Source organism: Hakea prostrata, chromosome 3, assembly GCF_041222555.1.
Source record: "Hakea prostrata isolate BN-2017 chromosome 3, UWA_Hpros_2, whole genome shotgun sequence".
NCBI lineage: Eukaryota > Viridiplantae > Streptophyta > Magnoliopsida > Proteales > Proteaceae > Hakea > Hakea prostrata.
This window is the reverse complement of record NC_142602.1, coordinates 6,372,702-6,389,854: the sequence shown is the minus strand read 5'-3', so window position 1 is coordinate 6,389,854 and position 17,153 is coordinate 6,372,702. Positions and strand designations below refer to the sequence as shown.

General features: G+C 39.0%; 3 protein-coding genes across 3 annotated transcripts; all 3 read right to left on the bottom strand.

The window, feature by feature from the left end:
- Positions 1-31: 31 nt before the first annotated feature.
- On the bottom strand, positions 32-1,008 carry LOC149020398 (thioredoxin H2-like). Its single transcript, XM_089148517.1, has 3 exons — positions 792-1,008; positions 558-680; positions 32-419 (listed from the first exon to the last, which is right to left on the bottom strand). The coding sequence occupies exons 1-3, from the start codon at positions 930-932 to the stop codon at positions 276-278; spliced, it is 408 nt and encodes a 135-aa protein (XP_089004643.1). The 5' UTR covers positions 933-1,008; the 3' UTR covers positions 32-275.
- A 2,029-nt stretch (positions 1,009-3,037) lies between these two features.
- Positions 3,038-3,982, bottom strand: LOC149020397 (thioredoxin H2-like). Its single transcript, XM_089148515.1, has 3 exons — positions 3,766-3,982; positions 3,542-3,664; positions 3,038-3,448 (listed from the first exon to the last, which is right to left on the bottom strand). Exons 1-3 carry the CDS (start codon positions 3,907-3,909, stop codon positions 3,296-3,298), a joined length of 420 nt encoding a protein of 139 aa, XP_089004641.1. The 5' UTR covers positions 3,910-3,982; the 3' UTR covers positions 3,038-3,295.
- A 2,928-nt stretch (positions 3,983-6,910) lies between these two features.
- On the bottom strand, positions 6,911-15,626 carry LOC149020396 (glycine-rich protein). The gene is made up of 4 exons (XM_089148514.1): positions 14,654-15,626; positions 13,682-13,878; positions 8,193-8,270; positions 6,911-8,088 (listed from the first exon to the last, which is right to left on the bottom strand). The coding sequence occupies exons 1-4, from the start codon at positions 15,342-15,344 to the stop codon at positions 7,708-7,710; spliced, it is 1,347 nt and encodes a 448-aa protein (XP_089004640.1). The 5' UTR covers positions 15,345-15,626; the 3' UTR covers positions 6,911-7,707.
- Between the last annotated feature and the right edge of the window lie 1,527 nt (positions 15,627-17,153).

The window sequence follows — 17,153 nt, the reverse complement described above, 5'->3', positions numbered from 1 at the left end:
TTCAGTCGCAATGAAAGAAAATTTGCTCGCTGGAAACCTAAATATTTAAAAGGAAAAAAGCGGATACTTTTAGGTTTGTATTTAAACCTCCAAAGCTTAAAAAGTGCCAAGTGCCAAGTGCGTGGCCTGCCATCTATATTATACACAATATACAGAATTGTATCTCGGGCTAGTAAATTGGATCTTCTTGTATATTTTTCGTTGACTTTCCCTAGTAAAAGAACGGGAGCTAGGGTTTCAGTAGTGATGATGATGACGACGATGGTCAGAAAGAGTTAGGTGGAAGCTGAAGAACGGTGCTTGAGGATCATCTTCTCGAGTTCGTCTTTCTTGGCACCCAAAAGCTTGTCCACTTGAATCCCTTGTTTGATCAGAATGAACGTTGGCATCGCCTGCACCCCAAATTCCTGCGCCACATCCTGTTTATATAAACAAATAATAAATTAGGAAACGAGATTATTCTTAATCTGAAGTAATTTTAGTTTGGAAATTGAAAGAAAATAAGCAATTTGAAGTAATTCAGTTTGGAAATTGAAAGAAAAGAGTAGAAGAGAAACCTTCAACTCATCCACGTCGATCCTGATGAATTCGACGTCGGTGTATTTGTTAGACATCTCGTTGAATACCGGCTCTATGAATCTACAGGGACCACACCATGATGCCGAGAAATCTATCACCACCTTCATGAATCCCAAGCAAATCAAATCAAATCAAATCAATCACATCGTTACAAGAAATCAAAATCAAATAAGAGAAGCAATGGCTGATAGGGTTAAGACGGTAGAGTTTACCAACTTAGAGGAAGCTCTGCAGGCCTCAAAGTGCGCCTTCCATTCCTCCGAGGAATGGAATTCGATAACCCGAGAGGACTTCGAAGAAGAACTACCCAAGGCAGAGGTTTCGCTGCTACCCATGGAAAAAATTGATCCCATCTCGAGCCTCAAAAACTCTCAAACTCTGACAACTCAATTTGGAGTATTTCGTCAGATAGACTCGTTTGGCAGTGCATTCTAAGTTTCTAACCATCCCATTTTAATTTTATATGCAAACAATTAAAATCAGAAAGAAAGGGCAGCAGCCATAAAAAGGCCCTTTAGTTCTTCTCAGCTCGAATCGAATTTGAACTTTTATTCTGGATGATGTCCTCCAGCTAGAAGAATCTATGCACGAGAAAGAGAGCGTGTGTGTGACGATCAAAGAAGACGAATATATGCACGAAAAAAGGAACAGGAAGAGAAACCAACCAACGCCGAACGCTGTTTTTGTAGTGGGAATGAAGAATGTCGATAAATGACGAAGAACATTGTCATTGCTCATTAAGAAGTTTTGGATTCTAAAGCATATGAGCTTATGCTCCACCATGGTAGTTTAAAAATTATTTTACTTCATTCTAACTGATAACTTTCTCTATCTTTTGACCGCCAATCCAGGTGGGTTTCCTGTTGAAGAGTGGATCATGTCATCCGAGGCCTTGTAGATCATTCTAAGGGAGTCCAAGTCCATAGTGTGGTTCAATAGAGAAATTCTGGAGAGCTTTGGATTACCGTTTGGGACTCTGGCTCAGGTTCTCACATACAAGATCGTTCTGATACGCTTACAAGCCATCTGGGTGGAGTTCATGTTTGTTGATTCCATCTAGTTGCTTTGTAGTTGTTTGCTTTAGAGACGATAGCAGAAAATTACAGAAGCAAAGGATGAAGCAAGCAACTGAAATGAAAATTCCCAAGTTCTCATCTATCACTAATAGGCTAACAGCTCAGAACCGGGAGAGATGAATGAAGCATAATCTTCTACCCATCAAGGTAGAAGATCCGAAATCCACTATCTCCTATCGGATGAACCCAACACTAATCATATCATTTCATTGTCTACCAAATATTGATCTCATCAAAAAGAGTTAGTTCAAGCCATGTGGATCTTATGAAGATGCAGATCGCCTGGATCTCCTAACTCGTTTTTTTGGGTATGAATGCGAACAAGGATGGAAATGGATAACCGCTCTTGGAAAACGAGGAAAATGTATATCCACTACTCAGAGGAAGCTTTTGTTCTTCGTTAGAAGTTGTGTTGCATGGTTCCGTGGATAGCTGGAATTTTTGCTCTTAGTTTAGGATTTCTTTTAGATGAAGTTCAGTCCAATTGTAATAACCTATTAACTCTTATTCCTAAGAATTAAGGACTAACTTGGCCTATCGAGTAAATCCCAATTTTTCTTTTCATAGCTAGGAATTTAGTTGGTATTAAATTTGGGAGTATTCCAGTGATCTTATGTAATTTGTTGTGCTCAAATGTTTTGGGTGGAACTTCTCCCACTGGATTCCTCCCTTTTTCCTTAATGTATTTTCTATTCATTTAAAAAAAAATGATAACTTTCTCTCAGGGTTGTTGTGTTGTTCATGTCTGTGAAAGTTTGTTTACTCAAAAAAAAGAAAGAAAGAAAGAAAGAGAATGGAATCCATGACCACTTCATTAAAAGGTGTATGTCATTATTAGTTGAGCCAACCTTTGATGGTAGCAGGAGTCCTATATGTTGATTATCCTCTCCCTCTCATCTTGGAGTCTCTATTGTGTCTCATGGAGATGAGATTTTAAATCTACAGCAGGTATTCGTTTTTACTTCTATAATCTAGATTGATTTGGATTTACATATGATGGTATGGCTTAGAGATCATTGGATGGACGATCAAAGAACCCAAACCTCAGGTTCATTTTCTACAGTCCAGATAGGAAGGATGTTGCTGTTATTTGATTATAAATGAAAAGCAGGATTCTTCCGAGTTGACCTTTGCAACCATGGCCAACAGGCAACGTTCAGCATTCATGTTCCAACAAATAATTTTTTTCCGATAAAGATAAGATTGAGTGGCCCACTGATAAAGATTAATTCATTGGCTTTGCCACCCAATTCTGATTCTAAGCCTACCTTCCTGTGAGATTTCGTCGATATTTCTTTCCATGATTAAGATGCTTGATTTGAAGTATCGTTATCATATTTGAGAGGAGCTGGAAGATGGGAAGTTGATATCAAGGACAAGAATCCAATAAAGACTGAATATATATAAGTAGACTAAGATTAGAGTGTATATATAACAGAAGAAGAAGATAAAGGAAGTAGCAGTACAATAGCCCAAACACTAGCTATCTGATTTCTCCAGTTGCATCATGGCTGAATAACTATAATTAGCTATAAACTATTAGTCTGATTTGATCTTATTACTCTCTGTACTTGAGAGGGAAAGAGGAGATATTGAGCTAGGTGAGCTTGCTCATGCGATATCGATGATGATGATGATGATCAGAAAGTGGAGATGGTAGCAGAAGATCGATGCTTGAGGATCTTCTTCTCGAGCTCTTCCTTCTTGGCACCCACAATTTTATCCACTTGTTTCCCTCCCTTGATGATAATGAACGTTGGCATTGCCTGAACCCCATATTCCTTTGCCACATCCTGTTTGTTTGTGCATGTCGACAGAGTTAGGAGAACGGACGGAAATTCAATTAGATTTTACCAAGTGAATTAAAGGATATCATCCATATATACCATCAATTCATCAACATCGAGCTTGACGAAATCGACGTCTGAGTATTTGTTTGCCATTTCAATTACTGCTGGCTCGATGGATTTGCAGGGACCACACCACGACGCCGTGAAATCGATCACCACCTATAAATTTTTAGAAAGAAAAAAGAGTCAGAAAATTGAAGTATGTTGATAGGAAAAATGAAGCAATATATATATGGTGGGCTGTACGTAGAATTAATTACCAGCTTCGAGGAAGCATTGCAGGCGTTTAGGTGAGCTTTCCATCGGGCGGAGGAGTGGAATTCGAGAATGCGAGACGTTTTCGACGGCGAGGAGCTCTCGACGGTGGAGGTGGTGTTGTACGCCATGGAAAAGCTTGTTCCCATCTCTTCTATCTCTCCCTTAATTGCCTTCCTTCAACTCGGAATACTGAATTACTAATAAGCTTTGCTTGCTTGCTTGCTTGCTTCTACTTCTACTCTGCATGCCCAGCCAACCCACCTATAAATAGCGAAGGGAAATTTTTTTTAAATAAATAAATATATACTTTAAGATGTAACGCATTAAGCATCGAAATTCCAAAATATTGTCAATATGCTTCAGCAGCCAAAAGTTGTGGGTAAAATGAATAAATAAATAAATAGATTCAAATCTCTGTATTTTCCCACCTTCTCACAAAACATACATCCTGACCATATATTCTCAGAGCAATCAATCATCTTGTCATCTGGACAATATATTCTCAAAGCAATCATCTTGTCACCTTCCGCCATAATGTAATTGATTTATTTTCCAGAATATTGAAAATATGCTTGGGAGTATAGGGGGTGGCAATCAGTTGTAATTCCAAGAAAATTTTGAGTGTGTTCCTCTGTTGTTTTACACTTTTTTATAAAATATGCTGTCGTTAATTGGGTTTGACTTTTGAAACAATCAAAGATTTTAGAGTATATGATGACATTGTGATATCAAGAGAGAGTGAAATGAAGAGATTTGAGTATAAAACAAATCTCTACAGACAAATAGAAGATTCTAACTTAATAAAATAAAGAGACGTGAAGAGAACATAAATCTCCATAGACAAATAGAAGATTCCAACTCAATGAAGTGAAGAGATGTAAGGAGAACACAAATCTCTACTGACAAATAGAAGATTCCATAGAAGGTCCAAATCCTGTCGATTCTGGGAATCCTTGAAATGAAAAAGGATGCTCTGTACCTAGGAACAAATTTGTTCCATGGAAGATTCAAATAAAAAAATCTCAAGTTCATGCTAACCAAGATTAGTGGTCGATTTGCATCCTAGAAACCATCCACTCTCTTCTTTGCGTTGGGGGGGGAGGGGGGGAAGTACTCATAAAATAAGTGTTACCACCTCTTTTCCTCTACCACATGCAATGCTTTCAATTCTCAAAAGCAATCTGCAAACAAATTAACTTGCTCTGCCAAAGGTTTTGGCTAAGGAACGCTACAAAAAAAAAAAAAAAAAGCAATTGACACTAACTTCTTGGGATAAGTGTTGTACACCAAAACATCTAGGGGGCTTGGGATTCAAAAAAACTGAGGATATCAACAAAGCTTTGCTACTCAAACAAGGATGAAAACTCCTTAACGAGCCTACATCCCTCTGGGCTACCATTCTTAAGGCCAAATACTTTCTCAACTCGAGATTGTTCAACCACAAACTAAAACTCAAAACTGGCTCTTGGCCCTGGCAAAGCATTTCAGCATCACCCCCGAACTAAAGAAAATGATTTCCAAACAAGTAGGTAATGGCATCGACACCTCCTTCTGGTATGATCCCTGGCTCTTTGATGCAAATAGTGTAAGTGAAAAATACCATCAATCTAATATTTGGCCGCACAACACCACTGTCGCCCAAATGTCACAATACACTTAAGCAAACAGAGAGTACTTGGATATCTTGCATTCAAACTTTAATCTTACTTTAATCCCACTCTCTCATTTAAATCTCAATTTGTCATAGGATACTTGGATATCTTGCATATCCACCAACGGTGAATTCTCCTCCAAACTGGCAGGAAAGGCATTGATGAAACAAAAATTTAAGACAATGCCCAATGAGTTCACCAATTGGTGGAAAATATTTTGGAAGCTGCCATTACACCCTGAACTCAAAATCTCCTTTTGGTCTTACCAAAAAAAAAAAATCTCCTTTTGGCGTCTCTTGAATGCATGATTACCAGTTAGAGCTACACTTTCTCAATGGACGAAAATGCACGATCTTTGTGAACTGTGCGGTGATAAGACAAAGACTCTTAGACGTATCTTCATTTCATGTGAACGGACCAAGAGAATCTGGGCGGCAGGACTTCTTGGATTGCGAACAGAACATCTAGCCCAAATATCCATTTTGCACTTGTGCAATGATTTTCTAGTTGATTTCCAACTAGACATGCATAAAAAACAGTGGTTTTTTCCCTCCTTTGTGACTACATGTTACTTCTTATGGAAATAAATAAATAATGTAACAATAAAATAAAATAAATCAAACCCAACCCCCACAAGATAATAAATAATGTAAATAAATGGCTCCTAAAAATGAAAATATCACCGATCAGTGATAGAAACATAGATACCAAAATACACACTCAACAAAATGAACGTATAATATTAAATACTGACTCTACTATTTTGCTCTGTGCATGGGTATATAACAAATCACTAAACACAGCAGGATGGAGTGTGGGAATTATGGAACAAGGCAAAATTATGTTTGTAAATAGTCAAAGACAGGGTACTTGAAAGCCTTAGTGAAGGCAATGAAGGAAGTCATGCAACACACAGATCGTATCCAGGAAGTGTGGGTAAATGAGGAGACGGCTACTCCCCTCTTCTATGCCCCACCCAAACTACACTAGCCCGTGCATCTAATACCTGATTTGGTAGATATTAAATCTACACTAGTTAATGCAGTATTTTGTAATTATAAGTCCCCAACACTCCTTAATCGCCTAAACAGTTTGGCTAGTAGAACAATTAGTACTTATGCGTTGAACAATAGAGGGGATTTGAGCCTCATACCAACTGAGGAACTATATTTTTTGCTTAATCAGTAATACAACTGGCTTTCTTTTTCGATTAAAAAAAAAAAAGAAAAAGAGAGATTCCAACTCAATGAAGTGACGAGATTTGAGATTTAAGGAGAACACAAATCTCTACAGACAAATAGTAAATACCAACTCAACTCACATCTGAACCAGAAAAACAGAAAAAGGAAACCTCAACTCATGTCAAGGACCAAGATTCTGATCAATTTGACTGATGATTCATGGAGAACATAGCATAGCATAGCATTGGCACGGCTGTGGGATGCCTGGGCTTTATTTATTTATTTCGTCAAAGATGCTCAGGCTTTTAAGATTTTCATTTTCCACCGTTGTAGGCTCGTGTGTTCATTGGCATGGCAAAGTTGACATGGGAACGGTGGTGTCCAATTTCCAAGTAATAAAGGGGTTGGATTGTTCTGAGCCCTCAAGGGCCTCAACCTAAAAAGCTAAAACCACGTCTACCACTGGAATATAGAATACATTAGCGTTACCAAAATTCACACTTTTGTCTGATTCCCGATAGCCCAAAAGAAAATTGAAATCGAATGAAATCTGTTTTAACAGGCATAAAATAACAAACAATAAACTTAAAAAAAAATACAGGAGAACTTCTAAACGATAAACCAGAAAACGTCAACATGAAATACAAATGGCTAGAAGAGCAAGCAGTGTCTTCGAGTTCTCATGCAGGGATACACCTTAAATGAACTCTCAGAAGCGTGACATCATCAAGTACCAAGTTAAATATATTATCAAAAAGAAATGCACCAATTTAATAAGAGTAGCAATAGAGAACTAATTAACCGCAGCAATAGCTCAGAAATGCATCAAAATTCATGGATCTTCAATCCAAGCTTCCGACCTCATGATTGGTTCTCTTCCAGAGAATTTGATAATTAAAGGGTGTGTGGCCAAGTTAGAGTTTGTTAAATTATAGGCTCCTGCCAAGTGCCAAGTCTTTTTCACATCAAAGTTTAGTAAACTGAACTACAGAAAGACAGTATTCACCCACACTACCCCATCCATATGATACTCAGTTTCTTTCCGATGCAAAACTTGTCAACCATTGCAAAGCCAGGACGCAGGACAAGCTAAAATGACCTACAAGCAAAATTATGAACCTGACTCAACGTTGGCCTGAGTGTGACTGACGTGAGTTGCGGATCCGTAAGTGTTGTAGTTGTGCCCAACAGAACCCCTTCCCCTGCCGTTATAATAGTTTTTTGAATAACCATTCCCTGGCTGTTCATAGTATTGATTACGACCATTTTGATATCCGCCGCCAACCCTGCCACTTCGACCTCCACGGCCATTAGAATAACCTCTGTGGCCACTGCCACCACGGCGGCCTCGCTGATTCTGTGCCCTATTAGGGATATATTGTTCCTCCCTAGACTCCATATTTTTGTGACCCTGATCATCCTCTTCTGCCTGTGCCTTTTGCTCCTGCTGAACTGGTGCAACTTCCGCAGTATTTGGCACCTCTACTACATCCTGTGATGTGAGGGGGGGAAAGGGAGAAGAAGAAAATTTCACTAGTAAGTTGCTGTTTCCTGTCATCCCAAATGACAACATCCTCTATTTAGAAACTAAATTACCATCTCCGACAGTTCCTCAACAGGGCCCGACTGATCAGCATCAGGTTCCTGTCCTTGAAAATTTGCCAGCTCCTCATCCTGCCAGAAAAGGTTCGTTAGAGGTTTACTAGATTAACGTGGAACTCATATTAAACTTTCTTCAGAAAGAAATAATTAAAGCCAACAAACACCACCAAGTATCTAAATGGATAAAGTTTTGGCTGTAATAGAAACATGGAACCAATCACAAATAACTGACGCAAATCCTCAATGAAGAACATTTTCTCTGGAAGATTATGCTTTCAGATAACAATCAATATTATTAGCCTTCCATATCTTATTGTTTGAGCATGTATTTCCAGAAATTTACCATTCTCTCTCAAAAAAGGTAGAAGTTATGTAAGAGAGAAACTGATTGGCATCATGGGTGAACTTCGACTATTGTGACTCTAATTTTTACCCTCGTTATCCAACGAATCATCACAATATTAAGTTAAAAAATTAGCCCACCAGAAAACAGACAAGCTAGAGGTGAAGGGATCAGAATAGTAGCTGCCTGGAAGGGGTGTGAGTTCACAGAGTTTGGATTGAGAGGGTCTGATGCCTGAAGGTACTCTACATCTCTGGCCACCAAGACCTCTCAATCCACTGCAGCAGCAACATGACAACACCTCCCATCTCAGCCCAGGACCTCCTCATCACCTCTGGCAACAAGTTGTCCCAGTAGGATTTCCAGCAATTCTTTTGTATGCATGTCCTTCAAACAAAATTAATAAGGTTGTAGAGAAAACACAGAAGAAACAAGAACCAACATCATGACTCAGAGAGAAAAGGGGTCCATACATTTCACTGGTATCAGTTCCATTTTCTAATTTAGAAAATTTTAAGTGTGTTTCCAACTTTCCATTTTCACTAACCATGAAACAAAAAGGGTTGTGGTCAAACCATTGTGTAACACTTAGATTTTGCGTCCATTGGGATACAATCCCAGAAATAGACCTGGTGAACATAACTAGTGTTTCTAAGAGAGACTAAATTGGGGTCCACTGCAGCAGCAACATGACAACACCTCCCATCTCAGCCCAGGACCTCCTCATCACCTCTGGCAACAAGTTGTCCCAGTAGGATTTCCAGCAATTCTTTTGTATGCATGTCCTTCAAACAAAATTAATAAGGTTGTAGAGAAAACACAGAAGAAACAAGAACCAACATCATGACTCAGAGAGAAAAGGGGTCCATACATTTCACTGGTATCAGTTCCATTTTCTAATTTAGAAAATTTTAAGTGTGTTTCCAACTTTCCATTTTCACTAACCATGAAACAAAAAGGGTTGTGGTCAAACCATTGTGTAACACATTAGATTTTAAGCGTCCATTGGGATACAATCCCAGAAATAGACCTGGTGAACATAACTAGTGTTTCTAAGAGAGACTAAATTGGGGTCCAATATTTAGAAAATGGTTTCTGGGATAGTGTCCCTTGGGGGTACAATCACAGAAATAGATCAACTGTGACTATAAATATTCACATTGGGGTAAAATGTCCCAAACTTCTATCAAGTTAGTTGCTGCATCTAGGTAGACACTGAAAATAAATAGATCAAAACATACGTAAACTGAGAGACACAAAACTTGACAGTGTTGATGAGAACAAACTTTATGTAATTATGTTTTTTATATTTTATAAGAACATGAATATTTAATGAAGAACAGGTGTCAAATCTTAACCATTTCTGTTTCATGATTCACTTGTAAAGGAAGGATTGGAAAAAGACATTATTCATTAAAATAGAATAGAAAAGTCCTGGGGTAATGCAAGATTGAAACATATAATAAAACTATAGGCAACTTTCAAGCTGAATCGAGAAGGCTGGATGGATGGCATAGTAGGTAAAATAGAACAAGATGAATATATTTGAGCAACATAAGATTAGTAACAACAGATGATACAAGCTGAGAGACAGTAGTGTGGGAAGGTTCAGAAATGTACGACTGAGCCTTGACCTGTTAGCGGAAAACAAAAATGTATTTCACATTTTCACCATTAAACTTGACTAAAGTTTTAATTGTTGTTCTACCTTCTTGTGACTAGGAAGTACAGTAATATAGAATAACTATTATAATTATGATTTCCTAGGTGTTAACTTGTGATATCACCTCATCCATTGTTGAAAACGTGACATTTTTATCTCTTTCAGATTAATAAAAAGAACAACGGAAAAGAAGATCATGATTCACTTAGATCTGCCTATACAAAATTGGAAATCCTAAGGAACGCAAAAATGCAAGAGAAATGGGTGAACTTGATTGGAGCAGAGACTTGGATTCTGAAACAGCATTCCAGATGTGCCATAATTAAGGTTCCAAGCAGTTTTGTCACAGTAGAGGCACTCAAGATATTTTAATATACCTTGAGCAGGCTAGATGTCAGCCTCAAGGTAAAACATATTGCTCAAATGTCAGCAAAGATCAGCTAAATCTCTACCAGAGTTGCTAAACCAGTATGTCTTAAAACACAACCAGCAGACAGTTTGTCAGAGTATTGAGGAGCCTCAATATTTTAAAATACTAAAAACAGGCTCGATTTGGGCCTCCAGGTTTTAACAATTTATTCTAGTGTAGGCCAACATCAGCTAACCGTCTCATCGAAGTTACTAGACCAGTATTAGTTAGGACACAACCAAATATAGTACATTGCCACATCAAATCACAGCCTCATCAGGATTGCCATTTGCCAGTCCTCCAGTGCTCTGTATTTGATTTGTCAGCTATAGAACTTATCTCCTCTCCTTGATAGGCATCTACACATTAGCTTTCAAATAACAAACCCCTCCCCCTAAAAGGTGGGGAAAAAACCCTAGAAAAGGGGGAGGAGAATAAAGGTTCAAGAACCATGACTAGGTTTCAATCATTAAGAAATGGCTCATCATGCATGATACTAGTTCTGGATACTGGGTTCATTAGAAGACCAAATTTTGACAGGGAAAACACTTAATCCATTTAGTACCAAAAACCCATTAATGATTTGAATGTCTAGCATTTAAATTTATACTTCAATTAAAAAGTACACCCCAACTGTAACAGTAATAGTTACCCAATAAGAAGTGCCATGCATAGAGTAAATGTATCAGAAAAATGATTGAATTGAAAGTTAAAGATATTATTGAGAAGAAATGCCATTTTAATGGATCTCACTGAATGTGCAGCTAACCAGAAGGGGCTGCTCACTGCAAGGAATAGACTCCAAAAACCACAGAAGTAGGGGTATGACAATCAGCACTTATTCACCATACCTTGAGAAGCTTTAAAGGAAACAAAATAATAACAACAAAGAAAACTGAACAGATCCAACAGCCATGTCTTCCTAATCCATACAAGTTCATCACCTGACTATTAAAGAAATTTAGTCACTGTGTCTGGATGGATGTCTTCTTAGAACCACGGGCTTGCTTGACAATCAGGGGTAAGCACGTGAGCAACCACAGGACAATTTTTACGACTGTAATATCCTATATCTAGGCCTTCTTTGCAACCGGAGTGCAGAGGGAGACCCAGCAACAAGATCTGGACCAGAATGGAGCTAAGGCTGCTACAATGGAGCTGCAGATAATGATCCCATTGTCACAACAGAATGGACTACCAACATGCCTAGGACTTACTTCTAGGGCACAGGTTTATCTTCTTCAGATGAGAATTTGAGTTCAAAGAAACCATTGTCTAACAGTTACATGTCTAGAGAAGCAATTTACTCCCATTGCTTGGAAAGAGAGTTTGACAAATGGGAAGGAAAGCCAACTGCCAATGATGTGACAACGTCCAACAAAGAGAGTTGGGATATTTCAAGGCTGGAGGGGGCAGAAAGCCACCTTGAAGTCAGCAACTAAGAATTGGGGACAAAGTGGAGGGAGACCATCCCTCAGAGAGAGGGGAGCTGAGCCACAAGAGCTCCATGAACGAAGAGAAATGGGGCCGGGGGAGGAGGGTAGGGCAAGGGTTAGCAGCGCCAAGGGAGGTAATCCAGCTATCTCTGTTTAGGACAAAGTAATACCCCTATTTTGAACAGAAAATATTGAAGAAAAAAGGCATTGTCAGGATCACAAAGATCAAATATATCTTTTAAGAGAAAAAAAACCAGAGAAACCATTAAATGTACAAACAGTTAAAAGGGGAATCAATTGATTAAAGCAGAGGCTCAACCCCAATATGCATAGCTTAGGCCTTTAATATGACCTCAAATAGAGTTGGTAGGCAGGCAACAGTGCACAACCCCATTTAGCTGGGACTAGGCTTCTTGTTGTTGTTGTTGTGTAAAGGGTCAACCCCACATGATTGTGAAAGGCATAGAAGAGTTCAGTTGAGTTGACTAATTGATTGAAAGAAGTTGTCTCATAAAAAACTTATGTAAACCTGAGTAACAACAGCAGCAAAAGCATCAGCAATGAGAGCTTTTAGGTGAAAAGATAATTCCAGTGTGATATCTTATGGGATAGGAGAATAAAAATGTGTTGAGCAATTATAGGATGGGAGCATAGACACAGAATAAGGAACCAATAAACTACAGGAATACACCCATGAGAACAATTAAGATCACCCTGGAGGCCAGAATCACATATCAACTCACTAAATACATGATACCAACCATTACAGTAACTATGGACTTATTAAATAGTTGTGGCCAATGAAAAGTAGCAAAAGATCATCTCTGATTAGATAATTCATGATAATTATGTGTGAGTTCAGCATGCAGGCCTATTAATGGGAAATAACAGACACAAAATGAGGTATATGAATGGGACAGTGGAAATGCACAGATAAGAACAGTTGGGAACGACTGTGATTATACTACATCGTGTAGTTGGATGACCAACTGCTAGACTAACGAGTAGTATAACTGACAAGTTACACAACTCTATCCAAGTCTCTGTAAAACATACAAGGACTAGGAGATTAATTAACCAGATGAGCTCTAAAAGTAACAAACCACGTTGGCAACATTCCCGTGTTTCTAGTTAACAATGTTGGCAGTTCAGCATACCAAATGTATGGCTTGATTGTTTTCCATACAGACGAAGAGGGCTGCAATAAGCAGGCGCAAACTTAAAGAACTTAAGCATATTTATTAAATTTATGCCTTTAAGTAGCCTACTCAATTGAGAAGGCATTCAGCATACCAACACCCATAACAACCATGCAAAGGGAAACATGCGACTAGGTTTCATGTCGACAATAAAAACAATAAGGGCACGGAATGCTGAAAGCTTGCAATCAGGAATTTTGATAAGACCCCAGAAATAACAAAGCAGATCCATGAATAAGAGTATTATCAGACAGCAAAGAACAAGTAAATTCACCGAGTTATTCATTTTTGACATGGCCTCACAAGGAACTAGATTGAGTAACCAACGATCACACTATCACAGCAAGCAAGGCCATAGACATAAAATAAACAAAATTGAAACAGATATATACTAAAAATCTGCATGTGAAGGGGCAAGGAGAAAGAGTTTCACCTTCTGCTCGTAGTGTGCGTGCACATTTTCCACCTGAACGGGAACCAATGACGATACTGCGGAGTGATGAAACTGCACCTGGCAGGGTGCATACTTTCCCGCAGCAGCAGCTACTTCCACCGCAGCCTTCATCTCAGGAGTCGTGGTGAAATAGTCTGACGCCAAGATCTTGTTTAGCCGTTCCCTCAGTCCAGCATCTACAAAATAGTGTTAAAATGTTTAAAACTTATGTGTCGCGTAATATTATTTTAATATAAATATATTTTTATTTATTTCTTTTTCCTCTTATGATTTTTGTCACAGAACGTTAGTCCCACATTTTGGAAAATGACGAGCTGATTATTAAGTTTATATATAGAAAGCACTTATATTATTTAACTTTGGGGTTAAGGACCACACTCAAGCAATGCAAACCCAACTTGAACCCTAATCCCACCGAGCCATGGGATATATAGTTGATATATTAATCAATATTAACATTACTATATGAAACCTGAGGTGCTGTCAGAAGGGTTCATATAAGGAGGTAACCTGGAGAGGTACCTTCCCATAGGAAGGTGATCTGAAGAGGTACCATTGACCTTGTCATTTTGTCCATATCTTTTGCGACTATATAAACTCAGAAATGAGCTCCTTTGTGAATGTTGATTTTTCCCCTTCTCTCTCCCTGTTGCCTTTCGTTTTTAGCAGTGAATACAGACTAAAGGGACCTGAAGTAACCATTCTTGGGGGTGAAAAGGCGGTGTGAACCCGTGTTGCACAATTCAGGGTGTTTAGATGCCTTAAAGTACCAAAGGTACATTTTAGTTGAGTTAAGTTCGTGATTACAGTAGACTTACAAGTGCTTGTGAAAAGTCTTGACAAACAAATAGGGCTTCTGACTAACCCTTTTCCCGTAAAACAATTCAGCAAGCTGAGAAATTAGTTATCCAAAATCCAAAACGATGAAAAAACATAATCAGATAAACTTACAGGTAACTGAAGTTCCTGGTTCAATGGGCTGGTCCGAATTGGCAAGCCAATGCTTGGCATGCTCAACGCAGCTCTGCAAAGCGTTCTTGTGAGAGAGGCTGGAATGAAGAGGCCGGGAAATTACGAGACTACCAAGCATAGAAATCAAATCCAAATCCCCCTCGCCAAGAAGATCAGTGGCATCGTCGGTCACGTAATCATATGTCAAGCAGCAACCACGCTCGTGAGTCCTGGTAAGCATCGTTGACGTGAAATCACTCTGTGGCTTCACATCAAACAAGCAACCGAAGTAGAGAAGCTTCAACAGATCCTCAACTTCTGCGTCATCAAGGTCTTGGCTTGATTTATGGGGCTCTCCTCCCTCGTCCTTGCTATCATTACTATCCTTAGACGTATCGTCAAAGGCGGGAGGAGCGGCAGAGACCTGGCGGTGTTGAAGTGCGAGATTGAGCTCCTCTTGAAGGGCATCAGAGAGGGGCTTCCTGAGCTTTTCGTACTCCTCGATGAGAACGGTGACTGCAGGTTTAGACCGAAGGACTTCCTCTTGCTCCTTATTGAGGGCTTTGCCCTGAGCGACACTCTCTTCCATCTGAAGGATTCGGTTGTATTTCTTCCTAAGATTACGAAGACGCTTGCTCATGAGACTAAGGACTGGACCTTCTGACACATCTGAAGACGCCGAAGCCGCCATTGTTGCTAGTACCAAAAATTCTCCCTTCCTCGATTTCTCCCGTATATATTCGGATCTTCGATTCAGTAGTGACAGTGCGGGCAAAAGCAAGAGACTGTGTGTGACGGCCTCACCAATACTGAGAGCTGGAACTCGCACATTTACAGACCTACACTGTAAAGGAAATTCATGGAAGACGATGAAGCGGCGCTGCAACTGCGATTTTTAAGATACACAGAGGAAGCCGGAGAGAGTTACGATTCGCTACAAAAGGTGAGGCCTGAGGGTTCTCGAACATGGCAGTGTAAATCTCTACCAGAAGAAAAAAATAATAATAATAATAGTAATAAGTAATTACGTCTACACCCCTTGATTTATATATAATTTCGTTTAATACCTTCAAAATTTCAAAATTTACATCTAATACCATTAGAGTTTAGGGACTTTCTCAGTTTCTCTTTTCTTTTTTTGTGGGTTAAATTGAAATTAGGAGTTAGGAGTTTAGAACTAGCACGGTAGCACCATTATTAGTTTCGCAGGGAGGGAACTACATCTCTCGTAGGTGCCTGAAAATTCCGCTTTTTCGTGGGCTAAAACGGTATTTTCAACTCCCCGGGAAAACACAGTAATTTCATTAATTTATGGCGCGCCTTTTTTTTATTTTCCCCCTCGTCGTCTCGGCACAAAACGGTTAACGTTATTTTCCCGCTTATTTTTAGGGTTAAACTAGATTCGATCTCTTGTGCAAAATTTTCTAGTTTCTCTATTTCCTTCCCTCCATTAACAAGCTTCCTGTGATTTATCAGCAGTTTCATTCATCCTTGTGCTCAATCCTCTTCGATTTCCCTAAACCGCTAGCTTTATCCACAATCTTTTTCAATTTGAATTCAAATTTTGAATATCCTGTGTATCTATCTCTCCTAAATGGTTGGCTTTGATAACGAACTAACGATCGATGCCGGAACTCATTGTTGCTGGATCTAAACTGCAGGGCTCTTGCTTGCATTCATTAAGATAGCTTCAGCAGAACTTACCGCCGAAGTGGTTTTTCGGAATTTAAGATGTTTCACTACTGAGGCTGCTTTAGAGAGATTAACCATTTTTGGATAAGACAAGCTTGAAGAGAGAAAGAACTTCCCTTTCACTACTGCTTCTGCACTTTCTAAGAATTTTAAGCGTTTTCTTACGGTATTTTGAAATACCATTCTTCACTTCACCTATCGGTACCGTGTTCTTTCCTTTCCAAACTAATCATCCTCTGTGTATGTGAGTTTTTCTTTTTAACGTATTAATTTCTTGATTTTGGGTGGCCTGCACCCGGATCTGGACGCGCGATTATGGGGATGGATTTGAGTCATTGACATCTGCTAATTCTATTTCTCTGCTGCCTTAATTGCTCAAGTTTGTTTTGGGCATACTGCATACAGCATGAATTTAGTTACTGCATGCCATTTTCCATTTGATTTTTGGTTTCTTTGTATTGTTTACTCAATCTTCTTTACCCAGCATAAAATTCTTTCTCATGATATTTTCTGACACTTGTTGGTCCGTAGAGCTTAATGTCATGTGTGTCATTTAATAAAGATCGACTTCAGTCCTTGTTCAACGAGGTCATTACTTTGTTTTCCATTACTGCTCTTCCCTCTTTCCTAATTTCTACCTTCTCTCCCTGAAGGGCCTGACAGGCACCGGTAGAATAATAGAAACGATGGCTTCAACAGTAACTGAAATAACATGATAAGTCCTTATGTTAACTCTTATATTCCAAATCCTTACCTTCCCTTTTCTTATTCCCATCCCCAGCTGGCTCTCTTAAAGTTATTTAATTCC